Genomic DNA, 16,626 nt, shown 5'->3' with positions numbered 1-16,626 from the left:
GTTTTCGACACATTCAAACTTAATTTATTACATGCAAGCCAATCACTGACATTTACTAAGTCTTTATTAATAATGTCAACTAAGTCATCAATATTGTTACTAACAGCATACAATGCAGTGTCGTCAGCGTACATACTAACATTAACATGTGAAGTACAAAGAGGTAGATCATTGATATACATAATGAACAACATTGGTCCCAAAATGGAACCTTGAGGTATGCCACAAACACTATTTGCTGGCTCAGACATATTACCATTAATTACAGTGTTATGACTTCTTCCAGTCAGATAACTATTAAACCAATTTATGCTTGTCTCGTGAACATTAAAAGCTTTCAACTTCTGGAGTAATATTCCATGATTAACCGTGTCGAAAGCCTTTTTAAATCAATCATGACAAGGCCAACATATTTACCTTTGTCAATGGCTTCATACCAGTCCTCAGTAATATTAATTAAGGCAGATAGAGTGGAGTGCTGGGGTCTAAAACCAGACTGCTTATCATAAATCATACCATTAGTATTAAGGAAAGGGTATATTTGATCAAACACCGCTCTCTCAATAACCTTGGAAATTACAGGCAAAATGGAGATGGGTCTGTAATTACCTGGATCCGTAGCGTCACCACCTTTGTAAATAGGACAAATCCGGGCATTTTTCCAGGCATCAGGAAAAATCCCGCTTTCCAAAGATAAATTGATCAAATAGGCAATGGGTTCAACGATTGATGCAGCCGCCATTTTGATGAGTTTAGAAGGAAGATCATCTGTGCCTGTAGCTTTTCCCTCCGCAACGATCGTAACTTGCTGAGGACATATTGATGACTAACAGGCTGGAACATAAAACTCTCACGTGAGTGGGGCATCCTTTCATTGACCAGTTGCCCATCTGCACAGGCGTTTGGAATCTTAGCAGCAAGATCAGGACCTATATTGGCAAAGAATGTATTCATAATATTTGCAATATCTTTTGGTTCTGTTTCATTACCATTTTCTCCTTTAATACAAGTAATACTGGTACCCTTACTTTTACCAGGAATAATCTGTCTAATTGTATTCCACACTTGCTTAGTGTTGTTACTATTTGTTTGAATACTATTAGCAACATATGATTTTTACTATGCTTGATTTCATAGTTAACCCTATTTTTCATTGATCTGAAGTCAGACCAATCTTTACTTAGTCCAGTCTTAATAGCTTTCTTTTTCAGACAATCGCGCTCACGCATTAGCTTAATGATATCATCGGTGAGCCATGGTGCTTTCTTGTCTCTTACACGTTTCTTTGTAATAGGTGCATGATGGTTACAAACATTTGCAAAAATTGATTGGAAATTATCAACAGCAACATTAATATCATTACAATGTATTACTGGTGCCCAGTCAACATTATTCAAATCCGTGACAAAATCAGTAACATCTAGATGCTTATAGTTACGATTTGATTGATACTTGTGCCCATTGTTACTAACCTTAGTGTTCTTCCCTATATTTACAAACACCAATGAGTGATCACTAATACCAGTGTGGATTACTCCACTATCATTAACCTTGTTTACATCAGGTACATAGATGTGATCAATTAAAGTAGATGAATTTTCAGTAACACGAGTGGGCTCTGTAATTACTTGATGGAGATGATAGCTAGTTTCGACGTTACGTAATCTGTTGGTGTAACAACTTGGGATTGGGGCAATTACATCGCAATTCATATCACCAATCATTACAATTTCTTTACCTTCAAGTTCACAACTTTGAATTACTCTTTCAATATGATCAAATAACTCCATTTTGGTATCTGGAGGCCTGTACCACACAATGACAAGAAACGGTTTAGTGCTTGATTGATTGGTATCTTTTTGTATGCTGTGACAATCAAGCAGGCCAAAGACTTTTACTAAGAATGTTTTCAGTTTATCCATTCTAATTTTTGAAAAACACATTTTCTAATATCTTTTATAACCAATTATCGAAATGAACATAAAATGTTATTATTATTTATGAGCAAACTCATACTCCAAATTTTGAATGCTTAGACTTGTGACCAAGTCTTTGAATTTTGTGATTGCAATTGTAACAAAATTATGCACAATTGCACATTTTTGGTCAATTTCTCCTAAAATTGCAAAACTATTAAAACTTGACTTTTAATGCCAATTAGAACTTACTAAAGGATTGTGATATAGCTGTTTCATTTGGCAAAACAGGATAATATTTTCCAATCTAAAATTGTACTTTTCTGGAATAGGAAGTAGACACATCAGGCTGTGTGTGCATTGATTGTTATAACATCTCTCAACATGTGATTCACAGTTTTTAACTATTCACTTTCAGGTATCCTGGCACATCTTTTATGGAACATATAGAACGTTATCATGACGACCCTGATGTCAAAATGCTGGTCATGCTTGGAGAGGTAAGTATATTTTGTCAACCCATTACCTTCAGTTATCAATCATACATCTATTGGTTAAAAACACAATGTAAGGTCTTCTAAACATTGTAATCTACCAGTGAAAATAGCAAATAAAACCTTATTTTTCCCTAAAGAAAAAAATGTATCTCTTCAATTCGAAAGGTCAAAATTTTCAATGATGGACGGCTTTTCCTCCTAGCTACATACACTTTAAGTACATTTCATCAGATTTATAAAGTTTACTTTGAGGACTGTTAAATGTCAAAATTATCAATTTTTAATAATTTGCCATCAAATTTGTATTATATCGAGAATTTCAAAAAACCAAAATTATTTGATATCAGAAGGACATTCCTCGTATTCAGAATGCAATTTGATGTGTCTGATGTGCTCTCATGTCCCACAATAAATGCTGTGCAAACATTACTATCCAATCATTTAATGAATAAAATTATTTATTTCCATTTTTTTTTTTTTTTTGGGAATGTTAGAAACACTGTAACTAGAAATAGAAACACTTGGTTGGAAAAAGCTGGCAAGAGAATTTAGATAATAAGCTTAATTACAACCCCTGAAAGTTGGTAACTATACCATTTTATATATTGGCTTGTAATATGAGCTGAGTAAATATTGCATCAGTATTCAATATTCAAAATATTAGACATATCAGTCCTCTATGATATTTAATAGACAGTAAAAACAATACTTCCCATCTTTTATTCTCTGGATGCAAGTAACATTACATCTTTATAACCTAACAATTTTATTCTAACATATTATACCACCAACAGGTTGGCGGTGCAGAAGAATACCAAGTAGCTTCAGCAATCGAGAGTGGCCGTCTGACCAAGCCTGTCGTAGCCTGGTGTATCGGCACTTGTGCTTCTATGTTTGCTACAGAAGTGCAGTTTGGTCATGCCGGGTCATGCGCAAATGCCGAGAGGGAGACATCTAGAGCCAAGAACCAAGCATTGAAAGTAGCTGGTGCTTATGTACCCAATAGCTTTGATGACTTAGGAGAGAAGATTAAGTAAGTGATAGCAGAACTCTGAAGTCCAGGCCCGTATGCACGATTGTTTTGGTGTTTTTGGGGGGGTGCTGATTTTGAAAAAGTAGATCTTTTTTCCAGGGGGGGGCAATTTTATGAAAAGACTTTCTTCCCAAAGTTAGGACCTTTTTTGACCAAAAAAGCGTATAAAAACTGGTTTTTTTTATACTTTTGCAAATTTGGGTGTGTGTGGCCGCACCCCCACCGCCCTCCATATGGGCCTGCTGAAATCAATACGCTGTGTATTGCAAATTTGTACAGTCATCATGCGGGCTGCCACCAGAGGTGCCGGTGACTGCCCAAACATATTCAATGCTTCTGCACTATGCGATCAGTTATGTGATGTGTTATAACTTCTTTACCAGAAAATGTTTGCCTCTCCTAATTTTGACCCTCAGGTAAAATTTATTAAAGACCATACTGCTTAATTTAAATTGTTTTCATAGTATTTTTTTCTCCCCCCACATGTTGCTAGTTTAATCCACTTTCTTTGTTGTTTTTGCAGTGAAGTATATGAGCAGCTAGTAGAACAAGGCGTCATAGAGATCAAACCAGAGGTCCCACCACCCACAGTACCAATGGATTATAACTGGGCACGGGTACGTAAGAAAAGCCTTTTAGCTTTGCAAATGCAGTGAGGTAAAGGTATATATATATACACAACCCACTGTCCCGATGAACTGAACTGATCAATGGCAAGAGGTGGAATATTTACTTTTAAGTCAACTGATGTTAATCGATGAAATGTTTTGGTGCAGAAAACAACATCCATGGAGTGGGATTCATGTGACATGCAGAAAAATAGAGAAACTTGCAGTGAAATCTGTAAAAATAAACATTATGGGCCTGAGCCAATGCAAGCAATGAGTAGAATATCCTCAAATGAGGGACAGGATTTGAATAACTCCAATGCAATTACCGTAATTTCCGGAATATAAGCCGCGGCTTATACGTTATTTTTGGAGCCGCCGAAAGTCAGTGCGGCTTATACGGCGGTGCGGCTTATACAGCAACGTTTGAAGCAGAAAAACACACAAGAAAAAAAAAAAAATCCCGACTCGACCGCTGGTGAGTGAGCCAATCGACAAATTGTTCAAAGTCATCAAAACATCGTTTACCGTAATCCTCTTTTATGTCAGTTCATTCATGGAGATTTTGATTGACAGTCTCATTGATTGACTGACATGACTTGAGTATTATCCCGGAAATTATCAACGGACGCCCGCCGTCATTCCCGTCCCAATTTAATCATGATCGCATTGATGGAATTATCATTCAATCATTACCATAACTGCAGCGATTTAATAGAAAGTGTAAAAAAAATTATTGTAAATTTGTCTTGCATTTTTAATTTGATTCTTGTACAATTGTGAAGTTTGAGTAAAATAAAATATGGTTGTTCGTTTTTATTAATATTATAAAAGTTTCATATCTGTCATGTTTGATCGATCGTTGAAAGCAAATTATGTAGGAGCCCTACCTCACACTCATGCACTGGCGCGTTGGCTCTCATTCAGCCCTCAGCCAACTAGCAAATAACTTTCCATATTACTGGTAAAATGCTCCGTATTTTGTAGTAAATCACTGTACAACAAGAACAATTCACATTTTGTTTTCAAATAACTCCAAGAATGAATTGGCCATTAAATATCCACGAAAAGTTGAATTTCTGGTACCACACATCGGGTACTTTCCTCATTACGGTAATTATTCATACACAACCGCTGAACCCGGTTCTGCCCATGCTTATACGTTGAAAGTAGACATTTTTGGTAAACAACTTTACGAGCGACCTTGTACTTCCCGGGTAGTCCTCATTAAATATTCATATTAACTTCATTCATATCGACCGTGGGAAAGTATCAATTACACCAATTTAGAAAAATGTTTACCTGGGCATTTGCCGCATGGTTCCTGGGGGCCGGGGTGATGACCTCACCAGGCCACGTGTATTATTCATGTTGGTTCTGATTTTATTCTCTGAATATGGGTTTTGTTTCATATACAATTATTTTTAAAGCAAGTTTATGGTCAAGAAGTTTATTTTTATAAAATTTGAACGAATTAAGGTTTTGTAATTTTTTTTTAAACTTCAACATAAGTATAAAAAAACAAGTTGTCCATCTTAGATGATGAAATGGCATGGTGAATGAAATCACGGTAAATGATGAATTGTTTTAAAATGCATGTGACCGATTCAAAATCCGTTCTTCATCAATTTTTTTCCCAATTGAAATGTTCTTTTCAAGTCAAGGTTAATACATCTATTCATCAAAAAAACCTAATAACATGTTTTTGGTCTCTTTTTTCCTTATTCTGACGTAAAATAAATTTTATGTCAGATTTTTATTTTTACTTTTTTGTAATTTTTTTAAAATTATTATTCTAATATTCTCTATTTTATTCTATATTTATAATTCTCTATTTATTCCCTTTTTTAAATTCTATATTTTTTTCCATTTTGTTTTTGTTACTTTTTTTACTTCCAATTTCCCCAAATTGATTTTATTTCAATAAATCACACATCACACAATAGGAGGAAGAATTAATAAATATTTAAATAAACTTTCCTTATTAAAGTTGTTACATGTACTTTAAATAAAGAAAGCGACAGAGAATGAGAATTTACGTTTTAACACCATATAGTAGGCCTAATTAATTCTTTTACGGCAATAATATTGCATTTCGTCAGTAGCGGGAGAGGGGTCAACGCACTTAGCACGTGCTAAAGTTTGAAGCGCGGAGGGCAACACACTAATAGCTAGTGATGGTTAGGCCTAAAGAATATGTAATTGGTTTAATATTAAAAAGACTTAAAAAGTATACTGTATCCACTTATCCCAAGAATGAATCGATACGCAAGAATCAAACATGTTTAAAATGTCACTACTTCCCGTGTCGATTATTGAATGACCGACATTATAATAATAAAAAAAGATCGATTGGATTATTTGGATAGCAGTGATCGTGCACGACACGGCCGATTTAATAGTGCATGCTGTTAATTTTAAAGACATCAACATGTTAAAGCCTTAATTTATATGCAGACGCATAAGGATTTAAACAAAATAAAGTGTATAAAAAAAGTAGACTTTCATTTATAGATGCACGAAATTGGTTTTAATATAATATTGGTTTACTTAAAACAAATAATTACCTCACTCCTCAGTTTGCTTTGTAGCGCCACAATCGTGAAAATAGCGCATTACAGAAGAGTATGTATGTCAAAATAGGCCGTCTTTGGTGAGGCTTATATGGCGATGCGGCTTATACGCCGCCGTTTGAATCTTATTTTAGCATTTTTTCGGACCTGCGGCTTATACTCCGTGCGGCCAATATTCCGGAAATTACGGTAAAAGGGCATTTCGTGATCCACAGCCTCATCCCCCCACTTTTCTCCAAAAAATTGAGATTTTTATACCACTGGAAACCTCTGGCTACATAATGTTTATGTTCCAAAAATTTCTTGCAGATTAATTTGTTTTGCAAAAATATCGTCAAATTTGAATTTCGTTCTGGTATACCAGAACCAAATTACAATAGTGGCCCATTGAGCAGTGTAATACACATAATCATGCATAACTCGCAAACGCAAAATCGGAATCAACTGAAATTTTGGGAATAAGCTTTTTTCATGGATATCTACTGAAAAATGTCATAATAAGAGGATGCTTGGATCACGAAATCCTCCTTTAAGTGCTCTACTGGATACTAAAGTCTGACCTTGGACACAAGCATGCACTTCAGAAATTACTTTCTTTAGTATCAAGTACAGCACTTTTAAGATCAAGTACAGCACTTTTAAGTGCTTGCATTGGGGTTGTTTAACCATGTCCCTCATTTTGGGACATTCTACTCGATGCATTTGTGTTGGCTCAGGCCTATATCAGCTATGCTTTTCTTGCCAACTGTTCACACATTTCTGTAATCCAGTAACAAGTGTCGGTTGCTGTTTTACCTTCTTTTTTTTCCTGCAAGAAAGGTTTTAGACTTCAGAATAACTAGTGTGACCCAGTGAGATTAGGGTTTAGTTATAGGGTTAGGATTAGGGAGAGGATTAAGAGATAAGCATTGGGCTATTCCAGTTGAAATCCTTACACACCCTGTGCAAGATATGACCTTTATCCACACAGGGAGTGTGATTTTCAAATGGGGTTACCTGAATGGGTGACACCATTTGAAATCTACACCCCCTGTGTGGGCGATTAAGGTCATGTCTTCCATAGGAGGTGTATGGATTTCAATTGGAATAGTTGGTGTATGGATTTCAATGGGAATAGTTGGCAACCACTATTTTAACTTGTTGCAACCACTATTTTAACTTATTGCACATAATTATTTTTGGTTAAATTTAATTTTCAGCCAAACAATTGGAAATAATATGTTCTGAATTAAGAAAGATGGATTACTTGATTTGTGCATTGTATTTGCAGGAGTTGGGTCTGATCAGGAAGCCAGCATCTTTCATGACCAGTATCTGTGATGAGAGAGGTCAAGAATTGATATATGCTGGGATGCCAATCACAGAGATCTTCAAAGAAGAAATAGGCATTGGTGGTGTATTGGCTTTACTCTGGTTCCAAAGGAGGTAGGTGCAGCAAATCTTGTTCACAAGGTTTGTTAATTTTTTCGTATAAATCAAGAAAATTGATCCCGCCTTGGAATCAAGCCCAGGAACTTTAGTTTGCAAGTCCTGTTGGTTATTATATGTTCCACAACTGTTTGGAGGAACCTGTATATTTGTACAGGTATTTTAATCCATTGACATGCTCACTGACTCCATACTATGTAGTTAGGAGATCAATAATACTTAATTCTGTTGCCTATTTCGGACAATAGTCGAGATCCAATATGCCCTTTAACCTTTTCCCAACGCTCCAATGTATTATGGAATTTATTATAAGTTATATTGAATCTCCAGTGTACCCAATCATAAAGCTCTCATGGGTAAAGCACATGTCTTGAAATCCAGAGGTCCTGGGTTTGATCCATGGACAGGATCCCTTTTCCTGTCCTCCTCTGTCTTTAACATCTAAATATCTGTTTTATCTACTGCTCATTTTCTCAAATTCTTTGGTAATTTGTCTCGCCTATAATATTTCCTATGTCTTAAAATGTGTTAATGAAGTTCACTGGACATGAATTAATCAAATTCAGTTTTTTATTCACAAAAAAAGTGATTTTTTTTTTTCAAGAATTTTCCTAAAATTGATTGAATTTCTTGTCTATTGTTGACCAGGTTACCCAATTATGCAAGCAAGTTTATCGAGATGTGTCTGATGGTGACAGCTGATCATGGCCCTGCAGTGTCTGGAGCACATAACACCATAGTAACTGCTAGGGCTGGTAAAGACTTAATCTCATCGCTCTGCTCGGGCTTGCTCACCATTGTAAGTATGCATGCAACAAATAATGTTATTGTTATCAAACTTAAGATATTATTACGAACGAGAAACATGGCTGTATATTTGATAAACTTATGCTTAGAAAATTACTTGAGGGTGTCATCAAAGAGCCTGTTACATCATGGAGATTAAATATGATGCATACGTTTAGGGAAGGGAAAGTAACAGAAGGAATCTAAAAGGCTAGTCTGAAAATTGTACAAAAGTGTACTATTCCATATCAAAACAAAGGCCCTCAGGAAGATTTTGGAACTCCAAACAGAATCCAACAGTTCAAGATAGTCCAGATTCAACAATTTTCAGTGCAAAATATGTGGAATTGCTAACAAAATTTCCTAAATACATGTAGTTGTGTAAATTTGATTTGTGGAATTTGTTAACAAAATAGTATTGTGTAGAATCCAACTGGATATTGTGGGCCATTGTGAAACACATTTTTACTTCTAATATCAAAATGGCTAGTGCAATTTACCTAAAAACTTGGGAACTGGATTATTTTGGTACAGACCTCAATGTGAGGTACAAAACACAATACAAAATTCTGATCACCTACCTTTAAAATACAATATACCTTTGGTTTCCAGGGTGACCGATTTGGTGGCGCTCTTGATGCAGCAGCTAAGCAGTTTAGTGAAGCCTATGACACCAATCTAATTCCTATGGATTTTGTCAACAAGATGAGGGCAGAGCACAGACTCATCATGGGCATTGGACATAGGGTTAAATCGGTAAGTACACCAAGAAATTATTTGAAAGTTTGATTCTGATGGAAGAATATTGGACAACTCTAACTTATTTGTAACTTTTTTTCCCGCTAATTTTCTTTTGGAAGATCGAGGCAGATGGCACATGGTAGTGTCTTAGGTAGCCACCTGTCTGCCCTTCATTTGCCTATCCCTTTATTAGGCTATTCCAATCGAAATCCACCCCCATGGAAGACATGACCTTAATCTTCCACACAGGGAGTGGGAATTTCAAATGGGATTGCCTGAATGGGTGACTCTATTTGAAATTAATGTTCCCTGTGTGGAAGATTAAGGTCATGTCTTCCATAGGGGTGTGTGGATTTCAACAGGAATAGCCCAGGTCCTAGGGCGTGGCACATTGTTTTGATCAACGTGTATCATTGGCTACTCAGCATGTCATATCTTCCCATCAGCAGCTGACTTCACATACACAAATGTGTACACCGCTATCAAAACGATGCACTTGTTGGCTGCTACATGTGTCTCTTTTTACATGATAGCTATGAACAAATACCAGACTCATCTCAAGTGGAGGTCACTTCAAATAATCCCCAAGTCACAAGGTTTGGGAATACAGAGAGCATTCCTTAACCATGTGACTTCGGGATGATTTGAAGTGACCTTCCTAGCTTTTTTGTGAAATGAGACACATGTAGGAGCTGACAAGTGCATCATTTTGATACGGATATACACAAATAGTGTTGTTCTATGCCTAATCACAGGAACCAATCGGCTATGCCATGATGCCAATATCATGCAGACTTGCATTTTATCTCGGACTTCCGGTTTCACTACTTTAAAAAGAATTTTTTTTAAATCTAATTAATTAATTTACAAAATTAGACATTGGGCAGCTGCATTCCAAAGAGAATCTCTTACCACTGCGTCAGTAAGGAATGAGCTGCAAAGATTGCGATTTTAATTTGATATAAGCTTTACGGAATAAATTGCATAGGTTAACCATATTATAGAAACACTGAATGTGACGTCATATTCAGTAGAATATGGCACAGCCAAAATCGTTTCAATGACAGATTGGTTCCAACAATTTTGCACTTCTCCATAGTGTATAGTATGTAAATAAAGTCGGGAATCCTTATTTGTTTGTAAAATTATTTGTTTGTAAATACCACTTTGTTGTTTCCTTTCCTTCAGATTAATAATCCTGATATGAGAGTGGTAATTTTGATGCAATATGCCAAAGAGAATTTCCCTGCCACACCTCTATTAGACTATGCCCTCCAGGTAGAAAAGATAACTACTGCTAAGGTAAGTAGGTCAACATAGGAAATAGGAACAAACATATATCAGCTTTCTCTAGCCATTTTTCTAGTATCATACTGTTGATATATATCAATAAAAATCAATAAATCCAATATCACCGATATTACTTTTTGAAGAAAATTGATCATTTTCAAGTTGCCGATAATGGAAAGAAAGTATTGAAAAATCAGAAAATTGAAAAAGGACTGAAATATCGCTGGAAAGTGGCTGGCGCATTTGCAAGTCCAAGTGACATAGCGCTCCATAAGTCACTGGAAAGTGGCTGGTGCATTTGTGAGTCCAAATGGCATGATGCATCCTTTTTTAATAGGTTTGGGTTATGTTGACATATGTGTCAATAAATGTATGGATGAATGTAGAAGATATGAGTAAAATTGGGAGGAAAGTCAATTGATCAATTTTTATCAATATTGAGTGGCCAATATATCGATTTTATAAAATCCTGGTGGAGGGGGAACTGTTTGAGACCTTAAAAATATTGTGATATTCATATTTCAATTTTTGATGTGTTGACAGAAACCCAACTTAATCCTGAATGTTGATGGCTTCATTGGAGTTGCAATGGTTGACTTGCTCAGGAACTGTGGTGTCTTCACAGTGTAAGTTGCATTTTTTTATCTCTTTATTATCGCAATTGTAATCATAACAATAGATGGTTTTCCTGGGGGGATTTTGGTGACATAAAATGGGGTTCCAGAGCTAGAATGAGGCCCTGTTTTGACTTTTGGGGGAAAAGTTTTTCAGAATTAAGTGCTTGAAGCTCAAATTTGAAGCTAACTTGAATTATTTGGAATAAAATGTAGCCAACAGTCTGTGGAACTTCAAATGGGTTTCAAATAGAGGTCTCTGAAATGGAAAGGATAAGTCTTGTGGGCAGCACTTACCCATAATGCAAGGGGTGGGGTTTGCATGTTTGTTTGATATTAAATCATCTTAGTACTTGGAAGATTGGTAAATACAATAAACACCCTTATGGAAGACATTACCTTAATCTTCCACACAGGGAGTGTGAATTTCAAATAGGTTTACCTGAATGGGTGACTCCATTTGAAATCTATACCCCCTGTGTGGGAGATTAAGGGGGTGGGGAATGGATTTCAACTGTAATAGCCCAATATGGGGAAAATACTCGAACAACAGACAGCCACTTCAGGAATATACTGTTGCATGATAAAATACAATCAAAGTGAAATAGGAATTCTTTTGTGACCAGTTCCACGTTTGGGAGCAAAATGTATTACTCAAGTTTCTTCTCTTGACATGGTCATCTTTTAATCTTTTTACCTCACTTTTTATTGTTCCATGCAGTGAGGAAGCTAATGAATACATAGAGATTGGCGCCCTCAATGGTCTGTTTGTGTTAGGCCGAAGCATGGGATTCATCGGTAAGTCTTTCTTAAGAATATGTGGTCCTAACCTTTCGTTTTCTCATGGGGTTACAACACAGTTTTGTTGTCGTACTATTTTTCCGATTCCCGTCTTGTAAGCCTCAATGTTTCCTTGTTATAATACCGTACTGACGCGAGTATAGTCCCACTTTCGAGTAAAGTCCCACCCCAAATTTTCGAAAAATTTCAGAAATTAAAAATAAATAAATAAAAATTTCCGGCTTTGGAGTGTCTCTGGACCTAGAGCTAAATGCTAGAATCATTCATGGTTGATTAAAAAAAAATTGTAGGCCTATGTGTTTTGAATAAATTAGTACTCATGTCATACTCTATTAATGATTTCAAAATGCATTGAAAAAAAAAAATTGAAATTCGAGTATAGTCCCACACCCCCCCCACACCCACCTCAAGGATCTACTCTAAAAGTTGTAATTGTTGCACATGTAATTTTATTATTATTTGTTATATTAATAATAACTTAATATTATGACTATTAATTTTCATTCAAAAATTATATTTTCATTTATGATTTGATATTGCAAGGATGACGCGAGCCTCACGAGGGCGCTGCACATATCATAATATAAAGATGGAGAACTATGCTATGAAGAGAACTATTTAATATCTAAACTGAAGAGCAAATGAAAGGACATATTTCGAATGATCAAATAATATGATAAGGACGTCATGAAAGAAAGGCCTATATATTGGGAACAGGGAAGATCATCCATGCGTGATGATGATTGGATGTCGAAGTCGCAATATCTCAAATCATCTCATATAAAATCAACCATTTACGTGTGAAACGGTGAATGAAATGATCGGAAGACTTCGACCTCAAAATCATCATCATTCATTTCATATATTAATAAACAATAATTCAGACTGAGACTTTGAAATGGTAAAATAAAATGACAACTGAAATACAAATTGAAGTTTGATTGTCGTAGATTTGTTATATTATAATGCGTATATATTTAAAAATGGTAATACAAATATTTATCAGAGTGTGACATAAAATATAAATGGAGAAGTTGAGCCTATAAATATTTAATCAGGATTTCAACCCAGGCTCCTTTTTAAGGGAATTTCTTGTTTAAGAAAGTCATGAATTATGACTGAGAAGAGTGGCAATAAAATACAAGAATTATTCCTTTCCATAAATCCCAAGGGTTTAAAAAAATACAAAGAAATTTGGAACTAAATTTTTATAGCAAATTAAAAGTGATTTCTTGCCGAGAATCCTGGCCTACTTTTTAATACCGATAATCAGGAATCTATTACCAAATGGGAGTGAATCTAAATTTATCCAAAGTTGGAATCCAAAATATAAAAATCCAAACGCGAATCCATAGTCCTACAAAATGGGAATAAATCCAAAGTGCACATTTTAGAATATAATTTTAAGACTAAGAATTTTTGGGAATCATCGCCTTAAAGTGATTAAATATAGGTGCTTTCACCTTAAGCATGCATGCAATACAAACTTGGCCGAAGGTCATCTGACGGAGTTTCTAACACAAAAATACGGCAATGTTAATTGCATGCATGTTCATTAAAAGACCTATTTTACATTAATAATATATCATGGATGCAAAATCTAAGCTTAGGAAGGGACATAAAAAATAATAATACCGGTGATGGCATTTCATCTCGTATTTTATGGAAGCTTAAAAATTGTGATCATCATAAACAGCAAATCGCCGGCGACGATCAAGCCGAAAGTTAAATTAATTAAAATAAATGAAAGTGCTTACAAATTAGCAAATCAATTTCAAAATACGAGATGACGATCCGATCACCGGGTAAAATATAAATAAGTCATTTTGCCATAAAAATAGCAAAATAGCCTCCTTGGTGGGAATTCCCACCAAGCGGCTTGGTCAATTTAAAATTAACCGATCATATAGTCATACCTAAATCATTGATCCAAAATCAACTGAGTCAAGTCATGCACTTCCATATGTGATAAAGTCTGAAGAATGACCGTCCTCTTTGGTCCCAAAGCAAGAAGTGAATTGTTTTAGAATCTCCTGCATGTTCCAATGATTACTGTCCGCGATTCTTTCCTAACTTGCGAGGCAAATTTGGGTCACATGATTTGTGGCGATAGCTACTGCGACGCATGTTTTTGAGTCCTCGCGACGCCGCCTACAAAGCAACCACGCAAAAGCAAATCTAAAATAAAGGGTGAAATAAAAGATAAGCTAATCAAAATATGCTGAACGCTGCCGACGGTAATCATGGAATAATGCAGGAAGCTTTTCAATATTTTAGGTCTACTGGGAGTTTCGTTTCAGCTGGCAGTATCCTCGCGGTGTGCATAACAAAAATGGCGACCTTCATAGCGGGACATCGGAAGAATTTATATAGTTTTAATTTCAGTTCTCAAGGCAAAAATACTACTAAAATGGAAAAATAAAGGATAGGGGACTTTGAATGAGATTTAATTAAAAGGTGAGCTGAAATTTGGCAGGGAAAATTAATCGCGATGGTGGAAACAAACCAAATAAAAATACGAAATAGAAAAGCTTAAAAAAAAATACGGGGGTCCTTGGATCGCCGTTACAATATTTTAATAATATAAAAAACCTTTATTTTCATAATATCTTCATAATTGAAAAATAAACTTAATAACTGACAAATAACTTAACAATTCCTAATGTTGAATGTTTTTTATCTAAATGGTAAATTACTACTAGATAATTAATAGCTCCTCTTTTGTGTGAATTTTGATAAAATTATGTCAGAACTCAAAAACAAATATGCACACATAGTCCCCATCCAATCTGTAGGGCCCCATTTGGAATTGTGCCAGTTTGTGTTGCCATGACAACATTTCCACAGGTTTGTTGGTGACATGGTTTTTCTTCCCAGGGTGAACAAAGTCAGTGGTACAAGAAAAGGGAATTCCCAGTCCATTTTGTTTCTTAGTTTGTTGTGGCCTATGAGTCATCATACTTCCCTTTAAGGGGGCACACAGAATCATTAAAAATGGAACAATTGTTTTGTATTGTATCTTTAAAGGTAATGATGATAAGTACATAAAAGTATGCATGCAATTTACCCTAAATTTCCAGATTGATGAAAATTGCATATTTTTGCTCTAAAGACACAAAACTAGAAACAGTTTTCTCAAATGTTTAACTAAGAACCTTATACTGCTTTTATATTCCTAAATGTTTGTCAAAATTGGAAAAAGGAAGAAACAAATTTTAAAATATTAGAAAACTGTTTTTAGTTTTGTGTTTTTAGAACATAAATATGCAGTTTTCATCGATTTGGAATTTTAAGGCAAGATGTTATGGTGGACGGAAAAAAAATTGGCATGGAAAATCAAATTTGGTGCTTTTATCAAAAACTGCTCATTGTTTCAGAAATCTGCTGTGCTAGTTGGATTTCGAGCATCATTTCCTTTCTGAAAATGTATGCTTTTATTTACTTATCATCATTACTTTTAACGATGTAATTCAAATCAATGTTTATTTCCTATTTAGATTGATCATGCGTGCCACCTTATAAAAAATAACAATTTGACATGGTTTTTCTTCCAAGGGTGATCAAAGTCAATGGTACAATATAAGGGGATTCCCCAGTCCATTGTGTTTCTCATTGGTCAATGAGTCATCATACTTCCCTTTATTTAACCACAGGAAACACTGTTTATGTATTATTATGACTTTATATAGTTCCCTTTTTAAAACCACAAATGTTATATGGCCAGGTATAAAGTGTGACTTAGGCTAAAAGGTTCATCTCACATTTTTTTAGTCGAGGGAAAAAGGCTGTTTGATTATTGTCCCATTTTTGGCATACTACATAACAATGTGAAATTGGATTTGCCACATTTTGGAACTTATAATTATTTATTTTTGTTTGGCTTAGCACCTCCGTGACAGCTGAAATGGCAAATTGATTTTTCAGGGTTTTTTTAGTTGTTTTTTTTATAGTTTTTTTAGTGAAATATGAAATTCTGAGACAAATTTGGAAGAAAAGTTCCCATACTTGATTCGATACTCACAATAGGTATAAAACAAGAGATATTTGTACTTCAATTGTGTAAATCAACCACAATTTCATGCTGTGTCATTTTGAACACTAAATAATGACATCTTAATTCAAAATTTAGTTTTAAAATATTCTTTTTAGCCTTAATTTGCCACTTTCATATTTTTTTGACCGCTAAATAAAAGTTTCAAAATGTAGCAAATGTTATTTCACATAACTATGTGGGTGTGTTTTTGAAACAAATCTTACTTTTCTTGGATTTAGTTGCAAACAACAAATCAGGGTTATGTGGTCTTGAAAATGACCTAATCAAAAAAGGTCATGGTGTGGA

General features: G+C 35.1%; 1 protein-coding gene across 1 annotated transcript in view; it reads left to right on the top strand.

Moving 5' to 3' along the window:
- LOC140159390 (ATP-citrate synthase-like) overlaps positions 1–16,626 on the top strand; it is a 60,724-nt gene that overhangs the window by 41,557 nt on the left and 2,541 nt on the right. Inside the window, exons 18-26 of the mRNA XM_072182847.1 lie at positions 2,335–2,416; positions 3,208–3,446; positions 3,970–4,063; positions 7,898–8,052; positions 8,704–8,854; positions 9,454–9,597; positions 10,771–10,884; positions 11,416–11,498; positions 12,208–12,284. Coding sequence (XP_072038948.1) covers positions 2,335–2,416; positions 3,208–3,446; positions 3,970–4,063; positions 7,898–8,052; positions 8,704–8,854; positions 9,454–9,597; positions 10,771–10,884; positions 11,416–11,498; positions 12,208–12,284 — 1,139 coding nt within the window. The remainder of the gene's footprint in view (positions 1–2,334; positions 2,417–3,207; positions 3,447–3,969; positions 4,064–7,897; positions 8,053–8,703; positions 8,855–9,453; positions 9,598–10,770; positions 10,885–11,415; positions 11,499–12,207; positions 12,285–16,626) is intronic.

This window comes from Amphiura filiformis, chromosome 8 (assembly GCF_039555335.1).
Source record: "Amphiura filiformis chromosome 8, Afil_fr2py, whole genome shotgun sequence".
Lineage (NCBI taxonomy): Eukaryota > Metazoa > Echinodermata > Ophiuroidea > Amphilepidida > Amphiuridae > Amphiura > Amphiura filiformis.
The sequence above is the reverse complement of the archived record's forward strand: the minus strand, read 5'-3'. Positions and strand labels throughout refer to the sequence as shown.